We start from the raw sequence: 25,682 nt of genomic DNA on the forward strand, positions 1-25,682 counted from the left end.
AGGGTAAGGCGGCAAGAGAGTAACACAGTAAGGATAAAAAGGTAAGACGGTAAGAGAGTAAGAGAATAAGAGGGTAAGGGAGTAAGATGATAAGAGGGTAAGAGAGTAAGAGAGTAAGAGAGTAAGTGAGTAAGAGAATAAGATAGTAAGACAATAACTGAGTGAGTGAGAGTAAGAGAATAATAGAGTAAGAGGGTTAGAGAGTAAGAGAGTAAGAGATCAAGAGATTAAGAGATTAAGAGAGTAAGAGAGTAAGAGAATAAGTGAGTAAGTAAGTAAGAGAGTAAGAGGGTAAGAGCCCTCTTACAAATTAAAATCAACGGTAACAACTCCAATCAAATGCCAGTCACTTGGGTCGTCCAAGGCTCTCATTTGGGACCTCGTCGTTGTGTTTACTAACATACTGACAAATTAGCACTTATGCCAACGTCTTGAAGGAATTTTTGTAAAAAGGAATGAAGAATGTATTCTAGACTGAAATGCACAGTACGAGGGTAAGAGAGTAAGTAAGAGAGTAAGTAAATAAGAGAGTAAGTAAATAAAAGAGAGTAAGTGAGTAAGAGAGCAAGTTAGTAAAAGAGTTAGATAGGTAGAGCGTAACTGAAAGAGTGAAAGTAAGAGAGTAACAGAGTAAGAGGATAAGACGGTAAGAGAGTAAGAGGATAAGAGAGTTAGAGGGTAAGAGAGGAAGAGAGTAAGTGAGTAAGATAGTAATAGAGTAAGAGCACACCCACACAAACAAATTAAAATCAACGGAAAAACTGGAATCTAAATCCCGTCACTTGGGTCCCCCAAGGATTTGGTGCGAAAAATGTTAGACTGAATACTGGGAAAATTTCGATCTGCGGCTAAAATATTGGGTAGTTTGTGGTAGTGGGACTCCAACCCACAATTTCTCGGTTGGTACCCGAGTGCTTTACACATTTAAACTATACCACATCCATGTATTAGTAAGTCTCAGATCTAGTTTTGTCCAACTTTGTGTTTTTTGCACCAAGCGCTCCTGTGCTTTAATCAAAATAGACAAAATGTACTTCTTCTTCTTGCAAAACTGTCCAAAATAAAGTTGAAACTGTGTTTTAAAATCATTATTTGTCATGTTTCCACACGAATTAGTAGGGAGAACTCTGGTTTGTCGGTACAAATTGGTTTTGAACCTTAGTAATTAGCTTTATTAAAATGATGCAAAACGAGAAACGAAGAAAATGGAGAACCAAAACCGAGGATATGCCCGCATTGTGGCAACCACCTAACCACCTAACGGTCCTGCCTCGTAATTCGGACTCTGGATAGATGGATGATCCTCTCGCATGGCTCTTAACCTTTGAAACCAGTTTAAATAATCACTCAGACCAAAGCGCGAATGCACAACACTGCCATTGAAACACGCAATCCAATCCGTAATCATAACAACATTCAAACTCATTGCTCTCTCCACATTTGAAGCCGCAATCTGCACGCCACACGCCTGTTTACCGACTGTCTGTGACGGAGTAATTGTCTGCGCCCCTTTCCCATACCCGGCTTCGTCGTCGTCGTCGTCGTCGTCGTCGCGCTGTAGTTTATTTCCACTTACTACAGTTTTATTTCCACTTACGGTCGCCCGAGCTGTCGTTGCTGGGGTTGGGTTGGGTTGGGGTTTAACTCGGCAGCCGCAGCCGCGGTGGTGGTCGGATTGCCGGATCAAAGGAACGGCACCACCGGGTGAAGTGGCGTTCGGCTCAACTTGGCAAGTAGGCCAGCCATTGAAATTGAGAGTGGTCTGGGCAGGCTGCAATGGCTGTGCAGTTTTTTTTCTTCTTGCATTTTATGTTTTGATTTTATTTATTTATTTTGGTTTGCTCTCACACTCTTTGCGTGATCTTTCATTCATTTATTCATTGATTCTGGCCGCGGAGAGCTGCAAGTTAAATCATGCCGCCGCGCCACTGCTGTATGCGAGAGATAGTGAGAACGCGATAGGGAAGGTCTGAAGTGAGGGTTTGTCGGAACAACTTGTCCGTTGCATACTGGGGGGAACTCGATTTTTTTTCATTTGGCAGTGCGCTGGTCAGTGCAATTAACTTTTACGACTGCCTGAGAGCTGCGGAATGTTTTGGTGTGGTTAAATTCTGGGGTGTGCTCGGAAAATGGATTTCGGAATCATATTTTACTTCATTACGGTAAAAACGATGCTTACTGAATGGTACGATATAAAAATAGATTGCTTCACTTACCTTTAAATCCTTAAAGAATATCGTATTCCGCGCCCAGTCCACCTGGGAGAACAGATTTTGGTCTAATACTTTGCACATCAGCTCAAAGAGATCCACTTCACACTGATTGTAGGATTGATTCTGCAGCAATGAGAACAGTGACGTCTGCCACTCCCGGTCGTCGATCGATTGTACAAAGTCGCGAATCATCGGTGATACCCTAGATATGGTTGAACCACAGATTGGCGTTGAAAATTTTGAAATGTTTCAATTTAAGGCCGAATTGGGGGGGTTAGGGATGTATATAGAGATAGATGTAGCGCGAAATAGAGAAAACAAGAAAAAGAGATCATTAAATCAAGTTCGAGACAATCGCCTGGGGGTCCAGGCGATGACTGATACTCTCATGAGGAGACTTGAAAGCTCGATGGGATGTTGTAGCGAAATAAATAAGGATATAAAGACTAGCCTTAACGTATCCGCCGGGTTTCCAGAGTCTGCCGTGCTGGTGGGATTCGTTCCGCTGTCGAAGTTGAACGCTTTCGGACTTAGTGAGTGTGGCGAGGCGGTCGTCGAATTTGCGCTCATCCAGAGCTTTGAACCGGAGAGTTGATTCTGAATTGCCGAGGATGTCGAATGCGATCCGCCAGTGCCCGCACCGGTACTGTTGTTGTTGCTTCCACCTCCACCGCCACCACCGCCTCCGCCGCCACCTCCTCCACTGCTTCCGTTTCCTCCTACGCCACTGCTCAGGGATATCGTCGTCTGCGGGTTCACTTGACCTAACGCAATGGCGACCGGACTAGGCGGGCTGTCGGGCGAGGACGTCAACGAGGACACCTGTAAGGGGCAAGAATGATGGGCAGACGAGCGAATTCGTGTGCAATGATAACAAAATGATTATTTAATGTTCACACGCATGTCGTTGATTGTTCCCAGGACGCATACGGCATATGGCCGACGTAATGAATCCATTAGGCAACCAATCAAGTCCACGCACGCACGGGTTGCCATTCGGGATGTCACCGCGTTGAGATCGTGTTGATTGTTAACATGTGAAAAATGCAACGAACACAAGGTGGAAGAAAGAACAGAAAAAAAAGATAGAGGAATTAAATGGCAATGTTCGTCGATGCCGAATTGCCTGCCGAACTCATCTCAACATAAACAAACCTGCGGTATTTGGATTTCCTGCTTGATGTGCATGTTGGAGTACGGCTGGTGATAGTCGATGGCCAGTAGTTGCGACGACGCACCGTCCGAACCAAGCTGCCCGATGCCGACGCCGCCGCCTATAGACCCCCGCAGTGCCTGCAGTGCCAACTGTCGCTGTCGCATGATTTGAAGCTTTCGCGCCCGATCCCGCTTGTACATGGGTCCGAATTTGTTCCGTCCGCCTCGCATCCGATCGGCTCGAACCGCTGGAAAATGCAATAAAAGAAAGCAAGAATGGTGACTGATTAGTAGGGTTTCACTTTGACGATAGTCCTAAGATTTACGCAAAGATAATAATTCAGAAGAAGAACGTAATTATTACAAGGTCATTCTGGAAGCTTTGTTATACTATCCCACTTGTTATTTGAGATAGCAATCGATACGCTTTCGAAATACAATTCAACGGTTTGTTAACGCTGTGTTGGTAGGCTCATATCACTTCTGACAGATATTTAACTAACAATAAATGTTACGGATTCATTTGGTATTTCCTTTGGTAAAATCATATAAATCAGTTCAGTGGTTCGAAAGTTATGAATTTTCAAAAACCGCAAAGTTTAAAACAAGACTAATAGCGCATAATCTGGTTTGGCCATCTTTGATAGAGTAACTAAAACCTATCCAAAACACAGTTTTAGGTATAACTTTTGAACTGCTTGTTCCATTTTACTTCAACTTTGCATAAAACTTGACGACAAGAGGACTGATGCTAAAATGATTGACACTGGTTGAGTAGTTCCAGAGAAAATCATTTAATGTTGTCTTCAATATTTTGCTTATAACTTTTCATTCGGCTGCAAAACAATTCGTAGTGATCTACTAAATAATTAGACTTTTAAACACATAGACACACAGACATTGCTTAGTTCATGGAAGCTTATCGATTGGTGTAAGTGACCCAGAGCGACTTCGTGTTTTGCGATCAATGTTTAGCCGAGGAGGACGGTCATGCCGTGCTTGTCATACAGTTGACATTTTTGATCGCGCATATACAGCTACTAGGTGGCCAGAGTCAATCACTGCGGATTACCTACGAATGGCAGAAACACAAGTGTTCGAAATAAGAAATGGATCTAATTGCCGTATTACAAACGGCCGAATGTCATATACGACCGAAACATAACAAAAACCTTGAAAATGATTTGTATTGGCCTTATTCAGATATTCCCAGAAAATTCGTCTTTTCATGTTGAGCCTTTCGAAACTCAGCTAAATAGGGTTCGGTCATTCGTGATTCCGTTAAATAGAATTTTTACCTTCTGTGACAGTTTGTTGTTTTGTTTTGTTTTTAGATTATAGTGACTTTAACTAGTTTTGGGTCATTCGTGACTTCTGCGGTGTTGGGATTTGAACCCGGGTCCTCGGCGTGCGAGGCGTGAATGCTAAGCACTACGCCGGAGCTAACCCCGTTTCCAGTGACAGTTGTTGAAATTCGGCCATTTGAATTTCGGCTATTTGTTATTTGGCCATTTGTTTTTCGACCATTCGGTACCAGACCATAGCCACACCCTGTAGGGAACGTTAAATCTGAATGCTAGAGATGGTTCTTCGCTAAGGTCATCTATGAGAACGTGATCAATCTGGTTCATTGTACGTTGGTCAGGTGATCTCCAATTGGCTTTATGGATATAATTGCATAGCATAAGGTGCTACGGATCTCCAGGCCTTGCGAAGCTATGTAGTTTATACATCGTTGGTCGTTATCGTTCTTGTCGGTGTGTAGGTTATGGCGCCCTATCACCTATATCGTCCTATACATTTCGTCTCTATCGACGCTCAACAACGATCTTGATGTCCCGTGGTGAACAGCTATCATACGTTGCTTCCAGCCGCGCGTAGATTAGTTCCTTCTCATCGTCAGGTCAGGATTTTCGTGCGGGCAGTGTACGTTAATGATGCTATAATAGAAGAAACGGCCCTTTATCGCTTCCTTTTGTTGACCACCTACCAATCACACACGCGATCTTGTTTTCTGTCCAGCACTCCAAAGCCCGCACTCAATTTGTTGGTAGTCTCACCGCTCTGGGAAAAATGCGCCTTTCCGGCGCGGATCTTCCAAATCTTTTCTTCTTTGCGACAAACGACAGATGTTTCATTTGACATTCCGTTTAACTCTTGCAAATCCACCTGCCAAGTTAATATATTTCACGGCATGCGGAATCATATTTACCAGTTTATTTAATTTTTGCAAAAAATAACTTATTTTTCCCATGAGAAATATATTAACCGCTTCTGTAAAGCTTTGTGGACATATATAGCTTTACATTTCACCAATAATTTGAGAGTTCCCCAAGGAAGCAACATGGGTCGCTAATAATTATGCTGTTTTTTCACATAGATGGCGTCCATGTACGACGCTGGTATAACAAACCAGTCGTTGCATGTTAGAATCTTGACTGGAAGAGGCTGTAGGAATGTTACCGGTTGGATTCTAACCTGTCTTTTAAATACTTTTTGTTGCGCGCACAATTGTCGGAGACCAGACGGGCCGTCCCGAATGGACCACTAATCTTCCGTCCGTGACGCCCATCCCGGTGGCAATTATGACGTTTTATGAACAAATGATGTGAAGCCAACATTGCATTGGCTCAATCACTGGATCACTTGTATGCAAGTGTGCATGCAAAAGAACGAATCACACGGTATTTCTGAAGCATCAGCAGTAATTTTCGTTGGGTTTTCATGTATCTCATCTGAAAAAGGACCTTTTTGACTAAGTTGAATGTAAACTATAATTATCAATGAACTGTTCTTAAAAAAAACTTCACTTCCATGTCACATAATTGATACATACGTGATTAAGTTTCGTTGACTTGGTCACGTCAGACGCGTCATTTCCACTATTTTGTGAATGCTGCTTATTAAAAGCAAAACGCATGTAGCGCCACCTCAAAATGTGGCGGTTTCAGGAAGCATGGTAGATGCCCGGGGGTTGGTGACGCCGCTTTACTTTTCGTTTATGATCTTCTACCACGGTGCTCCCCCAGACCGTTATTATAAAAAAAATGCTCCATGAAATCGGACCTCACCAGTCGATTCGTGAGGTTGTACTGCATCTCTGGTGAAATTTTCAAAATCGTTCTACGGTGGAAATTTGAGATACGCCCTTTTACTTACGGCACAGTACTGAAAACAATGTAAAAATGAAAACATTCATTGCAAACCACGTGTTAAACCATCAGTTCACGAAAAAAATCTATAGAAAGTGCTCTACACATTTCAGATACACCATTACATGATGTTTACAGCTCCTAGTAAGCCTAATTTGAAAGTTTAAAGGACGTAAGTGCATTTTATTGAATATCTAATATGGTAAACGTATAAATTCGACTACTATTAATGTTAGTTAGTATACCTTCCGCTGCCCCTCGATCACTTGGCATCGTGGTTTTCAAAGTAGTAGGAAAAGTAAATAAAGATCGGGTTGATTTGTGGGTAAACCATAGCCATGTCAGAAATCAGAAGACACTCGAAAATGAAATTCTCTTTCCTGATTGCTGGATCAATTTAATGATTAATAGGACAAATTACACAGAAATCATAAAAGTTCAGTTGCTTGACAACCCGTTACAAGAACAACACGTTTGTTTACAGCAGTTTTAGTGCGGTGTTTACTAAAAACACGGTGTTTCCTTCAGATAGCGTTTAATTTTGGGTTATTCTCCCAATAAACTAAACTGGATGATTAATATAACGTTTTGATTTGACTACCAAAGTGAAGTATAATTGAAATAGGCCTCTTACTGGAACAATTCAATTAGTAGAATATGACTATAACTAGTATACGTGCTAACCAGAAGGTTAAATTTGACAAATTGTATTGTTCTTTTCTATACGGAACTAACTAACATTAATAGTAGTCGAATTCATACGTTTAACATATTAGATATTCAATAAAATGCACTTACGCCCTTTAAACTTTCAAACTAGACTTACCAGTAGCTGTAAAGATCATGTAATGGTGTATCTGAAATGTGCAGAGCATTTTCTACAGATTTTTTTTGTGAACTGATGGTTTAACATGTGGTTTGCAATGAGTGTTTCCTCGTTTTTACATTGTTTTTAGTACTTACGGCACTTAAGAGGGCGTAACTAAAATTTCCACCGTAGGAGGATTTTGAAAATTTCACCAGAGATGCAGTACAACCTCACGAATCGACTGGTGAGGTTCGATTTCATGGAACATTTTTTTTATAATAACGGTCTGGGGGAGCACCGTGCTACACTATCTAGTCGTCCGATATTCGTCAGACATCACAGGGACTTGCAATGTTTGTGAATAAACCTACCGGACCTTTTCCAGAGCCAAGCTATGCTTCAACGGAATACATTGCGTTTCACTACGGGTTCACACGGATTTTCAGTGGTCCTCCCACCCGGGATTGCCAAGGGTATACACGGCATCCCCTTTCGAAACACGTGTTCAACAAAACTAAACTTATTTGGTCGACTACGTTTCTATTGTCAAACATGTAAGCAAATCGAACACACAACACGTGTCTTCTTCTTGATGGTTGAGGAAGAAATCTCTAGATTGAATGAGTACTTGTCATTTTGGGGGTGATTTTTGGGGCTGATCCAGAATCTAACTCACTTCGGGGATGCTTTTTAGTACAGACTCGGGTGCAGATTCGGTATCGATTCATTAGGGTGAGTGGTCTGCGGCATTCGCCGCCTTAGTCTAAAGTGTGTACCCTGGAATGAGAGCTTTTGCTGTGATCACAAGCGTGACTACGATCATTTGACTTCTTTCGAAACCGATCGTTTTGAGTACGCACAATCGTTGGGACTTTGCCTCTTTTCAGGTTTTGTCTGTTCTCGTTCTATCAAACTTCCATTTCAATGTACACACTCATCATCTCGGCACATTTATCTTCCTCTCAACCCGTCGGTGTCCTGGAGCCTTGTACCTTTGAGACGAAGTGTTAGCAAAGTCACATCTCGTCTAACACTAGCTTTGCAATTGTCCTGTGTTTTACCAGCTGGTTGTGAAGTCGGTCGAATAAAAACAGAAGATCAAATTCCGACGGCGTAATGCAGAACCAACGTTTTCCACAGACGGACATAATACTTCAACAAAAATTATCGTATCACACATTTTGCCTGAATACTAGCACCATCTATGATCGACATTTCCAAATATTAAATAGCAACAGGCGTATCCCTCGAACTAGCAAGTATTTTTTATGGGGCATTCCCCTTCTTTCGTTAAAAAGCACCACTTTGACCAAAACGGAGACATTCCCAACTAAGCCCAAATTTGAAATGACGGTTTACTCGGTGCGAAGAATGGAAGACGAGTGTTATGTCTGTTTGTCTGTGGTTTTTCTTTGCTTTGCTGTTTTCCAACGTCGTGACGTCACGTCGTTTAACGAATCAGGCAAATTTAGAGTTCAATTAATTATTGATAATATTGACTCACTAACACTTCTTGTGGTTGTGAATGTAGCATTTGTAGAGCTAGTTATTACTATCAATATGGCTGAATAAAGTTTTGCTATATTATTTTTATTTACGGTGCTATAAGGCTATGTACGTGGTTTCCTTTGGTTTTCAGCGGAGTAGCAGCATTGTGGCACTGTAAATATGTTCAAAAGAAACCGCAAAATTTTATTTAGCAAAATTGTAGACTATACTTAACTCCACAAATTTCCTATACATAATTTCTTCGATTTTTTTTAAGCTGAGGAGGTACTGCGGAATGAATCAAATTTGAAGTGATCCGGCCGTGCATGGCATTGTTATAAAAATTAAGGAAGATACAGGCGAACATCCAATGTAGGAGAAACTGTTGAAGGATACTCTCGGAAAATTGATCAGTTGAGGAGGAGTCAAAGCCTGGCATGTAATGGGAACAACTGACTGTCGTGACTGATTTGATCTAGAGCGACGAACGAACTTCAAATTTAGACCACTGAAGGTTGTCAGTGTAGTGAACTAAAAAACCCGTAAAGACGGCGTTTCGTACCATGATTTCAAGATCAAGAGAGAATAGCAGTAGTTAGGATCCAAATAGAAGACGTAATTTGCTACTTTTTGTATTAAAGTGCATATGTTACGATTAATCATTAATTTTTTTATTTAAAAAAATCAAATATCCAAAGGAAAAATGAGATTAGCAACAATTTATATGGCATGTGAATGCTAATGAACATTGCAAGATAAATAAGATATTTAAAAAAAGCAAAGCAAAGCCTAGGCGCTACATTCCGAAACTTGACATTCTATTTTTATACGACAGACTTCGCAACCAGCTGTAAAAGTACAGGACAATTGCAGGACCAGTTGCTACGGTCCTGTTGACTCTAGCAGCTTCTTCCAGCCGAGATTCGAACATACGACGACGGGCTTATTAGGTCTGCATCATACCTCGAGGCCAACTGGAAGACTAAAAAAAGTATTTATAAACAAATGAATAACAATCTTTTTGCAGTTAAATTTTAAATTTAAATATTCACGATACTCAGTACCGATCACGACAGTTGTGAGCCTTTCAGGCCTAGGTTCATGTGTATAGCCTTTTTTGTGCACAACTAGCAAACTTTCGATACACCAGCCCCTAGCTTCAGGTGAATTCGAACTCGAGAGAAACTATTTTGCGCAAATGCTAGCATAAATTCAATTTCACAATGGCACCGTTCTTGCATGTGATCAGTGTGACGCTATCAAAACTTCTTGTTCTGTTTGCCTCCTTATACTGACATAAATTACACCTAATTATGCTTTCGTTCCAGTTGAACGGGTTACACCCAGCGCAGCGCTGCGCCCGGCAGTAGCCAATGGCACGTGACCCCCTAATGGATCCATCACCTGTTCTGTGTATATTTTCGTTACAATACCGGTTATTTTGAAATATGATCCACGGCAGCGTATCGCGGGAACCTTCAAACTTGTTTATTTAGGACGACTATGCATGTAGTACGCATCCTTCAGTGCGCACAGCAAAAGATGATCACAAACTGGTCCGAATGCGGCCGTGCAATGGGTTGAGCCGTTCGGCAGACGGATCGTCGCTCGGTTGGATATTGTTGAAAATAGTTGCGCAACGGACAGGTTTATCCGGCCATGCCGCGTACAACCTAGGCAATCTATAAATGACCCTGGCCTGCAGCTGCGTCCGATCAATTTTATCGGAAAATGATCCATAATTACACTTGCCGGCACACAGAAGTCAAAAATGTGGTGCAGCCTTCAGCACAGCACAGCGCAGCGGTGCGCGCTAATTGTTCAGGATGTTTTCGCTTGAAACTTTCCTTTTGGCCTAGAATTTGCTATAGTTCCGTGGTGTTGATGGAATTGTTATGCGCATTTTTTTTTGCTTCGTTGTGACAACTTGCGTTCTGCGGAATGGGTGACAATAATTTTAAAACTATTATTATACAATGTATGTGAGGTATGAAATGAGCCGTGTTTTAGGCGGCTTCGTATTCCTTTATCAATATCGATATCGATATTATTGTGTTCGAATGATTGATTTTAGATGAGTTTACCTATAAAAGTAATGTTATTTTTCTCCATAATTTGTATGATATTTTCAACAAATTCTGGGCATTCCTAAGAGAACGCACTGTGTCTCAATGTGTTTCAATGGTCTGTTAAGTGGAAAATTGTGAAAAATGTAACATTGTGGTTCACTTTTTTACATACCTTCATATAGTGTAAAATTTACTTTCTTAACTAGATCCAAAGGAATAGTTATTTTCTGTGGTTTTGTTGTTATTTTCTGTGAATTTAAATTTGTGCATGAATATGGTAGCATTCAAGATTGTGTATTTTAAAAATTTGAGCTCACTCTTGGTTCGAATCATTTTATGTCTGGACGTACTGTTTATTTTACTACAACACTCCTACTGGTCGGATTGGGAATGTTTTGACAGCAATTTGTTTTAAATTGTTCCCTCTTTCAGTGATGAAATGTTAGTCACGATTAATTTTGTTTCAAAGAAGTTATACATGATGGAAGCCGTGAACTGAAAATTAATTTTGGATATCCTCTTTGAAGATCCAGTCTCCCAGTTGGCCTCGAGATATGATGCTGACCAAATAAGCCAGTCGTCGTATATTCGAATCTCGACTGGAAGAGGCTGTTAGAGTCAATAGGATCGTAGCAACTGGCTCTGCAATTGTCCTGTACTGTAACAGCTGGCTGCGAAGTCTGTCGCATAAAAGCAGAAGGTCAAGTTTCGATAACGGAATGTAGCACCTAGGCGTTGCTTTAAAGATGCACCATGGCCAGATTCAAAAATGGCAAGGTCATTGAAATTGGCTAAATTGACCTTATGTAGCGTTCTCAAACATTTCCGTGATCGGCATACTATCGATCGGCAGGATCATAGCAAGCGTCGACATGGAACTAAGGATCGGAAGTTGCATTTGAAGGTTACGAATTCGTTGAGCACGATTAAGGCAAACTCAGGGCTATCAGATTATGATATCGCCCAGAAATTCAACGCCAGCTAGAAGTTCAAAGCACCGGTAGGACGATTCGTCTGCGAAAGTGATTTCAATCCAGATTTCGATTCGGGCCAGTAAGCAACCAAACAGGATACTGATGCAGAATCTAGTGGTGAATAAAGATGCCTAGAAATTGTACATTGAGGTTTTTACGATGTACGAAGGATGCATTCTCATGGACTACGAAACGTACGTGAAGATGGATTATGGGCAGCTTCAGGGACAATCTATACCTATAAAGAAGGATTTCTGTCTGTCTGTCTGTCCGTATGTTCCTTATAGAATCGAAAACTACTGAACCAATCGGCATGAAAATATGCATGTAGAGGTTTTTTGGGACCAGGAAAGGTTTTAGTGATGGTTAGAAACCCCTCCCCCACTAAGGGGGGGGGGCTCCCATACAAATGAAACACAAATTTCGACAACTCGACTCGACAACTAATCAAGCAAATAGAACAAAATTTGGCATGTGGGTGTTTTCGGTGACAAGAATTTATTCTATGGTAAATTGAGACCCCTCCCCTCTTTATAAGGGGAATTATAACTCCTCTCCTCTTTAAAAGGCGGGGCATCCATACAAATTTCCTCATAACTCGAGAACTAATCAAGCAACTGGAACCAAATTTGGCACGTGAAGGTTTTCGAGGGCAAGAATATTTTCTATAGTAAATTAGGACCCCTCCTCACTTTAAGAGGGGGGGGCTCCTGTACCAAAGAAACACAATTTTCCTCATAACTCGAGAAGTAATTAAGCAAATGGAATCAAATTTGGCATGTGGGTGTTTTTGGAGACAAAAATTTTTTCTATGATGAATTGGGACCCCTCCCCGTTTTAGGAGGGGGGGATCCTATACACATGAAATACAAATTTCCTCATAACTGAAGAACTAATCAAGCAAATGGAACAAAATTTGGCATGTGAAAGTTTTCTAGAGCATGAATATTTTCTATGGTGAATTAAAACCCCTCCCCACTTTATGAGGGGGGGGCTCCTATACAAACGAAATACAAATTTCCTCATAACTCGAGAACTAATAAAGCAAATGGAATCAAATTTGACACGTGGGTGTTTTTGGAGACAAAATTTTTTTCTATGATGAACTGGGACCCCTCCTCACTTTAGGAAGGGGGGGCTCCTATACAAATGAAAATCAAATTTCCTCATAACTCGAGAACTAATCAAGCAAATAGAACCAAATTTGGCATGTGGGAGATTTTGGAGTCTTGAATTTATTTTACGATAGTTAGAGACCTCCCACCCCTGTGGTAGTGGGATATGGACTCTCATACAAATAAAACAGAAATTTTTGCGAAACTCAAAAACTAATCGAACTCGAGAAATTCGAGACTCTTTCATAAAAAAATAGTCAATACAACACCACAAAAACTATCTATAGTAACACTAGATCATTCAGGACGAGACGGTCGCGAGTGTTGCCGGTGTCCCGCCGTTGGAAGCGCCGCCCACTGGGGAGCTTGCAAAACTCGAGATTGTGACAAAGATCATCCGAGATTCATGATTTATGTACAACAGAGGTTAATTTGTGGCATTACGAAGTTTGTCGGGTCAGCTAGTCATTCTATAAAATAACTGGGCTAGATGATGTCCCTAGCAAGTTGCACTTCGTTTTGCCGATAAATTCGCAAGAAAGCTTTTGATCTGGCAAGATATTTACAGCTGTGGACCGAAAAAACAGGTTTTCGTGACTAACAAGACTATGGATTTAAAGATATACAAGCAGGAGTGGCTGAAAAAACGTATTCTTCCATACATTAAATCTCACAATAGACCTGTATAGTTTTGGGCTGCCGCTACAGCGGAGGAGTGCTACAGTCGTATCGAGACAACGGGTTGGATTTCTTCCAAAAGGCAACCAATCCACCCAACTGCCCTCAATTTCGCCTAATTGAGAAATATTGAGCAATTGTTAAAAAGTTATTGAAACTGAAGAAGAGTGGAAAGGTGACTCGGTTTACGACAGCGATGGAGAGATAGAACAAAACGGCCAGACTTTTGAGTACTCGATATTTTTATTTCATTAAGATGATTCCGATATAGATCCGTTATTTTGCGTCCAGACATTTTTTTTTTATTTATTAGGAATCCGGATATGGGTCTTGCCCTTCATCCATAGGATATTTAAAAAAAAGCACTAGAATACAAACGTATAACATAAATTACATAAAATGCACTCTTAACTTATTTTTAATTGATTGTCTACATTCTAAAATTGATACAACGTTTTGTACATCGTTTGCCATGGACATCATGCGGCGAACTGGTTCGTTCATGCTGTAGTTCGTATTTCTCGTGGGTAACTGGAATTGGCGAATTCTCCTCAAATTTCTATTTCCTTCGTTAAACGTTACCTGACTCAGAAGGTATGGCGAGTAGAACCGGTCCGTTAAGAGGTCCTTCAGGAAAAGCAGGTATTAAGGACTAACGCTTGAAGCACAGACAAACAGACATAACACTCACTGCCCCAGTCTTCGTACGGTGCAACTGTCATTTCAAAGTTATTAATGGCTGGAAATGTCTCCATATTCATCAATGTGGCGCTTTTTAACGAAAGGAAGGGAATGCCCCATATAAAATATTTGCTTGTTCTTCGAGGGATACTCCTGTAGTAATTTGATATTTGGGATTGTCGATCATAGATGGTGCTGGTGGTAGTTCAGGCAAAATATGCGTGATAATTTTTGCTGATTTTTATTCCAAGAGTTATGTTGGTTTGTCTGTGCTTTAAGGCTACGAGGTTATTGTAAAGAGAGGACGGCTAAACATATTAAGTCGAAAGCTAAGTTGGGCGTGTTGGCCGTTCCATCATGAGACGCGATAGCGGGACCTTAGTAAGGTAACCTATTTAAGACAAATTACAAACGTTCAAGCAAGTATGGATCGGCATTGTCCTAGGCAACAGAACAAGGACGACGAATGGTAATTTGTTACTTGGAACTGCAGACCACTTGATTTCATAGTTGGCGATCGACCGTTGCCTGAACACCTTGAACCCCACAAAATGGGCTTCGTAGCACTGCAGAAATTATGTCGCAAGGGAGAGAAGGTATGGAAGTTCCGTGGCAGAAAATACGTGTTTGGCCAGACAAACAAGTTCGCAACGGGACATCAAGGTCGTTCACGGAGATATAAATGCCCAAGTCGGTAGTACACCTCTACCGTTCGGTGATAGGGCACATTGCCTGCACGGCTAATGATGTGCGAACTTCGTAGGTTTCCGAAGCCTAGTGATCACAAGCACCTTTATTCCACGCAAAGCCATCTCAAAATTCATCTGGAGATCACCTGACCAACATACAATGTACCAGATTAACCAGGTTCTTATAGCTGGCCGGTGTTTATCTAACTTCATGAACATACGTTACCTACGGGGTGCGGATATTGACTTTGAGCATTACCTAGTAGTAGTACATGTGCGCTTAAAACTCATCAAAGCCGTGCTCCTCAGTTGAACATTAAGGAGCTAGGCAACCCACCATCTGCCGAGAAGTGCGCGCGTATTCTGGATGAGCCAGAAGACGTCTACGGCTACGAAGTGTGGACATTGAAAAAGAGCGACCGACGAGCTCTTGGAGTTTTTGAGCGCTACATCCTGCGATCAATTCTTGTTAGAAAGGAGATGCAAGATGGAGTGCGGGGCAGGCGCTTGAATCATGAAATATACCAAGTATACACAGATGCGGATATTGTGAAGCGACTAAAACACGGCAGACTACAATGGGTTGGCTACGTAGCGAGGATGCCGAATGAGAGACCAACGAAAACAATGTTCATCAGAGTATACAACAGAGGTTGACGACTTCGAGGCAGATCCCGCGCCCGTTGGATGAGCGCTGTTGACAAGGATGCTAGAGTAGCGGATGTTAGGGGCGACTGGAGAGCGGCAGCCCAAGATTGAGAAACGTGGAGACGTCTCCTGAATTCGACATGGATACGATAAGCAGATTGACGCCGAAAAAGTAAAGTAAAGTAAGGAAACAGTTGACAACCATCCTGAGGAGCAAAAAGCACCAGAAGCACAACAGAGACCGTGAAGAATTAGAATAGCTATTGCGAGTCAATGACAGCGCAAGTCATTTAGCATTGGCTCGTAAGGGTTTCACACCGTAACCAGACATATTCACGGTGTTCAAAATACCGTTGTTAAAAAATAAAATAGGCCATCTAAACGGAAAATGCCAGGTGGTTTGTATTGCCATCCTATACCTCTGAATCAATTTTTGAACAAATCGATCGACGAATTTTCGAGTTGCGCCCTTTTGAAGTTTTAAAGACCAGATTGCTCATATAAAGTAAATAAAAAACTTCAATGACACTTCCAAAATGAACGTGAATCACAGCCGGTATTGATTTTTTATGCAACATATGCCCATTGCTGAGCATTTTAGGAGTTTTACGCTGTATTGGGACTAACCGGATATGTTCCGGATTAAGTTATCGCTGTGGAAAATAGCCAGTATCGAACATGAACAAATACTTATCATGCGACACCACAAATTACGCCAGAATTTAAAAACTAGATCACTGACAGTCAGATCAACTACCTAGCACCACGTTAGTTATATCTGGACAAGTTCCGCAGACTTCCGGGAATACCCAGACAAGTGGCCAATTTCGTCCATGAGCAAAAACCTATCGTGCGATACCTTAAATGACACTGGAATTCAATAACTAGATCAATGGAAGCCAAATCTACTATCTAGAGTTAGATGTGGTCTTATCTGGACATATTTAGGGGACCCCGGGAACCCCTGGGAAGTCAACAAAACAATGTGGTACATTTTTGATAATAAAGACATGTTCGGAATTGCCCATTGTGGTTCTTTCTACTCAATTTGGCTGTTTGGATCTATTTTAAAAGTTGTAGTGTGATTTAAGGTGTCGTATGACGACTTTTGTTCATGTTCGAAATTGGTCATTTGCTAGGATTTTCCGGAGTACCCCAAATATGCCCAGATATGACTAAGCCTGAGCTTAGATAGCAAATTTGGCTTTCATTGATCTAGTTTTTGAATTCTACTGTGATTTAAAATGCCGCACGATAAGTTTTGCCTTTCTACTATATAAATATATAGTATAAAGGTATAGAAATCACTTCGAAAACCGGAAATGGAAAGAAGGTCCTGCGGGCCGAATGTTATATACCATTCGACTCAGTTTCGAAAACTGAGCATTTTCTGTGTGTGTGTGTGTATGTATGTGTGTGTGTGTGTGTGTGTGTGTGTGTGTGTGTGTGTGTGTGTGTGTGTGTGTGTGTGTGTGTGTGTGTGTGTGTGTGTGTGTGTGTGTGTGTGTGTGTGTGTGTGTGTGTGTGTGTGTGTGTGTGTGTGTGTGTGTGTGTGTGTATGTGTGTGTGTGTGTATGTGACGCTTTTAATCTCACTCACTTTTCTCGGAGATGGCTGGACCGATTTTAATGTTCTTAGTGTCAAATGAAAGGTCTAGGTGTCCCATTGGTCGCTATTGAATTTCATTTTGATCGGACTTTTAGTTCAAAAGTTATGTATAAAAATACGAAAAATATGGGACTTCATTATCTCATAGGTCTCTTAACCGATTTGAACAAAATTGATTGCATATGAAAGAGGAGCCTTGCAAACCCTTAACTTCCAAATTTCATGACGATTGGACTTGTAGTTTGAAAGTTACATAAAGAAATGTGAAAAAATAGTATTTAAAACATATTTATGTAACATATAAGCATTAATTCAATGAAAAACATCGCACATTTTATGATTATTTGAAAATTACTGCTGAGATCTATCAAACGAAACCGAGTTATTTAAAATCGGACGCTTCATTCAAAAGTTATTCAAACTTTAACACTTAAGCACCGTATATTAAACCGTTAAAACGTCTGAAATCAAAACATATCAATTAAATGTTGATTGTATTCAATGTATGAGATGTGTGTGATGTATGTATGTGTGTATGTATGTATGTATGTATGTATGTATGTATGTATGTATGTATGTATGTATGTATGTATGTATGTATGTATGTATGTATGTATGTATGCATGTATGTATGTATGTATGTATGTATGTATGTATGTATGTATGTGATGATAATTTGCAATTTTAAAATTTGCAATGAAATTCAAGAAAAGTGAGAAACATGTCAATAGTCTGAATTTTTTGAAACCTCTTAGTGGAATACGAACTCTGAAATTAAAGAAAAGAAAAAACTTTTACCGACTAAATTCCACTATTTAATATTTATTCGCGACAGATACGTATACGCTTTGAAATAAGACACTGATGAAGCCTGCACGTCGTAGGTGAACTACGTATCTGTTGCAAATAAATATTAAATAGTGGGATTCAATCGAAAAGTTTTTTCTTTTCTTTGATTTCAGATTTCAATTGTCATTTTCTTCACTTGCTGTTACTCACAATTGTACAAGAAAAGCAAAAAGCGAAGAAAAGCAGTTTATTTAAGCATGTAGGTATAGTGGTGTACAGAATCAAAAATACTAGTGAGTTGATTTTTCCAAATAAATTTGTACAAATTCCAAACAAATTCTGCGCATCAATAGATGCTCTTTTCAATCAATAGATACTAGAGCTTAGAAATGTTATATGAAAAATAGGAAGTAAACGTTGCACGGTAGAAATTTTGTAAGATTTGTTTTCGTTAGTGATATTTTAAAGGACAGATGTCTTATATCATGTATCATGTTTTAATAAATAAATCAAAAAAAGACAAGCACTGGGAATCATATCAATCGTATTTCCCATTCTCAAGCATGTTTATGGCGCAGCTTTGGCACTATTTTTCGACCTCATCTTGTTTTCCTAACCCTCTAATATTGTAAAAACGATGCGATCAAGCTAATGACTATCTTTTCATGAAAGTACATTCAAAAGAAGCTTAAGTTTTGATTTTCATGCAAAAATAATTATCTGAAGGAGTGCTAGCTAAGAAATAGTTCCATTTCTCGTTTTCATATCTAATGCTCTATTCAGTAATTTTTTTCTAATTCAGATATATTGCAAAATTGAAGCCAAGCAAACCAATAGTAAAATTTTGAGATCAATCATTTTGTTGTAGATATCCTTTTTCTTCAAAAGCGAAATATAATAATTTTTCTGAACTCTTGTTTTTCAAAGATGCTAACTTTTGAATGCATGGTATTAATATCAAAATATCAAAAAATCTGCTATGAACAAATACTTCATATTGTCAATTCAAAACAAGTTTCGTATGTGGCTCTGAAGCCCGAAAGTTAAGGCCGTCTGTAGACCCGTTAGAGAGTTAATTTCAAATTTTCTATACATATTCATTCAAGTCTGTAAAAATTATCTTTTGTGTTTACATTATTTTTCTATAAATCCGGAGTGATTCGCGATTGGGGCTCAACTACAAATTGTAAACAAATCGTTTTATCACACCATTAGCCTTAAAAAGACTGATAATATCCTTGGTAAGAATCCTTTCTTCTGTTTTAATCGTTAGAATTATTTAAAACAAGTTTTTAGTAATGGGCGATAGAAGTGTTTAATCAAAACAAAAGACAGTTTGCAGTTTAGCCCCTCGCATTGTTATGAAGTGACAGGCTTATTTGCAAATCGTTTTGTAAACAGGCGATAGTAAAGAGCGACACTGCGTTGTTTTCAAAACACAGGCGCATTGTAAACAGGCGAAACTAAATAAAAAATCAAAACAAGGCGAAACAGGGCTGGGCGAATCTCATTGTCAAAATGCTTTGAGGCTCATTCCAAGGGGTTCAACTATAAAACTTAGACTTTGAGCTTGAATGCACAAATTTTATGCAGAATTGTTGTGAAATTATAAGATTGATTTATTCTACACCAATTTCTGTCTTTAAACTTGATTTTTGTAACTTTTATTTAAATTAAGATTTGAAAGTGTACTGGCAAATTATCACAATGATGTTTCTCATTGTTCACACTTTGTTAGTTGCGCCCTTATCGCGAATCACTCCGGAAATATTATAAAACTAAATAAGGTGTTCATCAAGTAACATAAATGACGCTTACATGTATTTACGCACCCAAGGAAAGAAAATATATTTATTCTACACAATACGTTGTGAATTTTACTGGCAAATAAGGATTTTGAGGAATACGGAACGGATATTTAAAAATATAGTCTAATATAACATCTATACATCTACAATTAAGTTCCTGAGAAATTAAATAATGATTATTGTGGCAGTAGAAAGGCTAGGTCACGCCGCTAGGTGGATTAATTCGGGTTTTTGTTTATGGACAAAACTGGCCACTGCACTGGTCTGGGGGTTCCCGAAAGTCCCCAGAACTTGTCCTTATATAACCAACGTGGCGCTAGGTAGTTGATCTGACAGTCAGTGATCTAGTTTTTAAATTCTGGCGTAATTTTAGGTGTCGCATGATAAGTATTTGTTCATGTACGATACTGGCTATTTCCCACAGCGATAACTTAATCCGGAACGTTTCCGGTTAATCCCAATACAGCATAAAACTCCTAAAATGGTCAGCAATGTGCATATATTGCATAAAAAATCAATACAGGCTGTCAATTACGTTCATTTTGGAAGTGTCATTGAAGATTTTCATTTACTTTATTTGAGCAGTCTGCCTTTTAAAACTTTAAAAGGGCGTAACTCAAAACTCCGTCGATCGATTTTTTAAAAAAATTGGCTCAGAGGTGTAGGTTGGCAATACAAACCAATTGGCATTTTCCGTTTAAATGGCCTATTTTGGCGGTATTTTGAACACCGTGATATTAGGCTTTGGTTTGCTTTGCTTTTCCCGTGTAAATCCTATTGGAGCGTTTGCTCTAACTCTTTTATTCATATGGTCGATTGTAAGGACGAGAAAGTAAATCTGATCACAATCGAAAACAGGTGGGGGCAGTTCTTCGATGATCACCTCAATGACGAAGTTGCAGAAAGTGGCGGAACGGAAGTTATATTTGCAATACCCTTGGAAGATAGTAGTCTCCCAGCATTCGATCTACAAGAGTTCAAGAGGTCAAATGAGTAATCGGATTGCTAAAGCCGGAAGAACGACCTACCAGTAGAACTTTCTAAATACGGTCAAGAAGCGCTAAAGAAAATGGGTCTACGTAGGATGACTTCTAAGATCTGGAAGAAAGGAAGAAACTTCCGGAGGAAAGGATGCAAAGAAAGGGTGATCGGCTAGACTACTGCAACTATCATGGCATGATTCCGATAAACGCCGCCTACAAAGTATTGACCTAGATCTTATTCCGTCGGCAGTCACCGATAACACAAGGTTTCGTAGGGAATTTTCAGCCGAGCTTCATGGAAGGTTCGTTTCTCTATGGACAAAATTTGTACTATCCGACAGATCTTTATTAACTTCAAAACAGCAAACGATACAGTCGATCGAAACAAGCTATGACAGATAATGACGAGCACAGGTTTCCAGATAAACTGACGTAACTGATCACATTGGATACTTAGGTATTTCGTTCGCATCTGGGGGACATTCTCGTATCTCTTCGAGACGTGGCGAGTGTACAGACAAGGTAACGGCTGTTCTTACATGTAATTCAACATCGCTCTTGAGGGGGTGATTCGAAGAGCGGGCATCGAAATGAAAGACACGATTTTCAGCTAAAGTAGTCAGTTTCTAGGCTTCGCAGATGACTTTGATACCATAGGCAGGAAATTTCTGACGGCGGAAGCAGTCTACACCACACTGAAAACGGAGTCTAGGGGGATTGGGCTAAAAATAAATGCGTGGAAGACCTGGAAGGAAGAACCTCATAGGAAACAAACGCGTGCATCCCATGTACAGTAATCGTACACGGCGACGAACTAGAAGTGGTTTGTAGCGTATTCAAGCAGGAATTCGGGTCTACTTTGTCCTGCGCGGAACGCTACGATACACCGCTGTATGAAGCTGACAATGTACAAAATCCTCATTCGGCCTGTAGATTCTTACGAACTTGAAGCTGTGACGCTGCCCATGGGGTACTTACGTACCCTTGTCGTGTTCGGAAGGTTTTGTGACCGAGCTATAAATAAGCGTTGTTTGTGAAGAATTCTATCATATATCTGGCGAAAATCGGATGGTTACGATGGGCCGGATATGTCATAAGGATGCCGGACAATAGTGTGGCGAAAACGATTCTCTTCAACAACCCCATCCCAGTAGGTCGAAGGCAACTTGCGACTCTGAGACTACTTGGAAATTGGCCAAAGAATGGATACGAATGCTGAAAATAGCACCAACCACCCCCGCTCTATACTGAACGACGACGATGACATTAAAATATTTGCGAGGTTTTGGTTTGCGAAAAAATGCATTTCTATTAAGAAATGGAATATGAGCTGAATCAAAATTGTATGCATTTGGAAAATTATATCAAAAAATTGAATCAAAGTGTAAAAAAATCAAACCGTACTCTTGCATTTCCGATGTCGCAAAAGACCAAATAGATCATTGGTCCAGGCACCAAAGAACAATATTTTTTTATGTTTTTGGTACTCTGGAACTTGAATTCTCCTTGATTAAGATTTTACTTTTATAACCCACTTCTCTTTATCTATAACCCACTTCTAAGCAAATGTGTACTGTAGATAGAAACTTCCTTAGAACCCCCTCCTTCTGAGCTTATCGTAAAGAAGACAAAACTTTTTAATAAAAATATATTGTACAGACTGTTTAAATAGAGTTCCTTGGCGAATCCGTTGTATGTGTTTGTTATTACCTGAAAAAGAAAAAGAAAAGAAAAAGAGTTAGTGAAATGACACTTGGGTCAATTTTCGTAAATAATTGGTACTGACTAATGCCACTAACTAACAATGTAATATGAGGCCTGAAACGCTCATTAACGAGAAAAACATCCTATGCTCGTATATGATCGTAAATTTTATAGCCTATGACGAAACGAGAGAAGTCCGGCCTTTTTTCATTTTAGCTACTTCTTGATCCCCAAACACGTGCTCATCCATCCGATGACAAGAGATACAAAAAATGTACATATCTTATTTTCGCTGAAGGCCCCACTTTCTAGATCTGAAATTTTGCTGGTTTTTCGTTCTACCGTGATGGCTGGCACAAATGTGAAAACGAAACGAAGACGGAAGGATATAGACAAACCGGAGCGTCTCGCTCCAAAAGAGAAACTTTCTTTTTTCTTCGCTGCCTTGCATTGGTATTCTATTTCCTGTGTCTGCGCAACTTCGGGGACTTCGATGCTCGACGGAAAAAAAAACTTGGGTGCAAAATAATATGTTTTTGCCAAAAAGAAAAAATAAAAACTCCAGTAAACCCATACACGATTCACCACACGAATTCAAGCCAGCAGAACAATTTCGACCATGTTCGGTTAGGTGATGCACGTGCAGTTATGTTCCCAAATACAGTGGGTGCTAGATTGGCCAAAACTCGTTCTGTAGCAGAAAACATCTACTTAAAAGCGTAGATTGTAAAGTTTAAACGAATATCGAAATGTATGTTTTAGTCGCGAAAATGTTGACCAACCGATAAGCCCACTATGAGCTTGCAGGTTCGGAGAAATTGAGGGAAAAATTTAATAGATTGACGGCGTCGCGCGTCGCTTAACAACTGGGGCGCAGACACTTCGGGACGGATTCAGGAATACCGAAATCATCCAACCATACCGGTGCCCATCATGGTGGGAGGATGTAGATGTAAGACATTTTTAACCACTTGACGCTGCTTCAATGGTTGCAAACCCTTGATAATAAGAAAGTGAGAATCGGAGAATCGTTTTTTTTGCGAGTTAGCAACGAGGTGAAATCCGTACGAAGACCATAAAGCATACAGACTAGGAATCTGCAGCCGGCCTCTGGCTTCCCTTGTCTTGGAGTTTAATGAATAATTTACTGCGGCTGGATGACTACGAAAGAATAAAAAAAATGAAATGAAAGTGCGCGACGCTTAATGATTGCACGAGATTCTTTCCGGCTTTTGGTTTTGCTCGGTACAGGCTATTTGCAGTCGGGTATTTTTTGCTTAAATAATTCATTTGTTCAAGAAATTTTTTCCTGATGGAAGCGTTGGCACCAGGAACAATAATCGTTTTATAGATGGGTTGAAAATGAAGTTCAAACATTCATTATGCTTCGGGGACTTTGCATATCAAGGTCTCGTTATTTGACCGAGTTTTGATAGTTTGCATATTTTGTTTTAGTTAGATTTGACGAGTCTGGTAAAGGCGCTAGGGAAATGCATTCGAGGTTCCAATTGGGTGAGCGTGGTAATTGATGCAACGTCATAGCATCGTTAGTTCTGAAATGGAACTACAAAATGTATGTAATTATGATTTCCACTGCACTTTTTTCATTAGGTATGTTTGTCGGAGTAAGCGATGGAACTGCTCACATTGCACAGTAAAAATGGTCCTATTTCAAAAACGCTAGCTAAATATAATTGATCTAACATGTATAAAATTCCGAGGACTCGCACGAGTCGCCCACCTCTTCCCTGATCATCAGCCAGAAGTGTCCCATTTTGTCCATTTTAACCTGCTATTTATTAATATTTAAATGTAAACAAACATGTTCACAAGACATGCTTTACCGAACGTTCGGTCATCAAATGATGAAATACGACTAGATATTGGAATAATTTAACGTACAAACTAGAATCATCCCAGAATTACCCCGTAAAATCAGTCCAATTTTCAACTTTTTTAATTGCTATTGTATCAATGTATAAAGCTCAAATACCTAATGAGATAGGGTACGGAAGGGTATTTTCAACAGGTTTCTAAATTCAGCCCATTTGCCTTTTCTTTCGCCTATAAACATACTTTGCCGACATACAATTTTAATATGTTATAACTATTTTCTCAAGACCAGGGCCCGGCATCGTCGAAACAAATAAATGAAACTGACTTTGTCTTACATTCGCTTCATATATGAAGTGACTTGCTTCGTTTGTTGAACTGAACGTTTCAAGCAAGCTTCAGTTGAAGTTGGTGGCTGTTTCAATTGACGATGGTAGAAAGTCAGGCACGATTTGTCGACATTGACAAGGTTAACTTTAATATGCGTTGCATTGTAGGAATTGTTACTCAAATTCAATTCATTTGCATTCATTGTTGCTGGTCTTCTTCTGAATATTTGATAGAAAAGTACTAATGAAAAGTTGAAACTGACCGTTATGACGAAGTGAAACCCGTTTTGCTGACGCTGACTGAAGCTAGTTTGAAACTGAAGCGGTGCTGCTTCTGTAGAAACCGAAGCTTCACTGCTTCATTTATGAGTGACGCTATGCAATTGAAAGTGACGTTGTAGGGCCCTGCTCAAGACTGTAAATAGTCGGTGTTAAGTCAGACCGAACCAAGTGACAAAACTCTGATTTCGAGAAAAACGCGTTCAAAGTTTGCTGCTCTGTATGGTTTATAGCTATCAATCGTACGAAATCAACTTATAACTTTGGCTGTTTGCAACGTTTAAATAGTCTGATTAGAGTGAAATGTAGCTTAGAAAATTCTTGATCGTTTGCTGTCATTAACTCTTTTTTTAAAATTTTGCGACTTGGTCTGGTCTGATTTAACAACTACCAATTAATCTACTATTTTTTATTCAAAGAACGTCAAAACCACCTGTTCTTCCACTAAAACTTGGCCATAGGCCGAAAAAATAGATGCAATCGCTTAATGGGCCGAAAATACCCTCCTGTGCCCTATATTCTGTTAAACTGTATCAGTTTGCCTTCGAATAAATGATATTTAGGCTGTGACTTTTTAGTTAAAATTTGACAGCTCAATAGTTATTTCTCCTCGAGTGGTTAAAATCAGTTCAGAATGCGAACCATTTCATATTTGACAGATTGATAGTTGTTTGCTCAA

The 25,682-nt window shown here is 39.8% G+C and overlaps 1 protein-coding gene across 3 annotated transcripts in view; it reads right to left on the reverse strand.

Annotated features, from left to right (window-relative positions):
• LOC128738102 (nuclear hormone receptor FTZ-F1) overlaps positions 1 to 25,682 on the reverse strand; it is a 375,537-nt gene that overhangs the window by 25,059 nt on the left and 324,796 nt on the right. For all 3 annotated transcript variants that reach the window (XM_053832955.1, XM_053832954.1, XM_053832952.1), the window contains 3 exons: positions 3,369 to 3,616; positions 2,665 to 3,035; positions 2,217 to 2,415 (listed from right to left, as the gene is read on the reverse strand). In XM_053832955.1, coding sequence (XP_053688930.1) covers positions 2,217 to 2,415; positions 2,665 to 3,035; positions 3,369 to 3,616 — 818 coding nt within the window. The remainder of the gene's footprint in view (positions 1 to 2,216; positions 2,416 to 2,664; positions 3,036 to 3,368; positions 3,617 to 25,682) is intronic.

This window comes from Sabethes cyaneus, chromosome 2 (assembly GCF_943734655.1).
Source record: "Sabethes cyaneus chromosome 2, idSabCyanKW18_F2, whole genome shotgun sequence".
In the NCBI taxonomy this organism is placed as follows: domain Eukaryota; kingdom Metazoa; phylum Arthropoda; class Insecta; order Diptera; family Culicidae; genus Sabethes; species Sabethes cyaneus.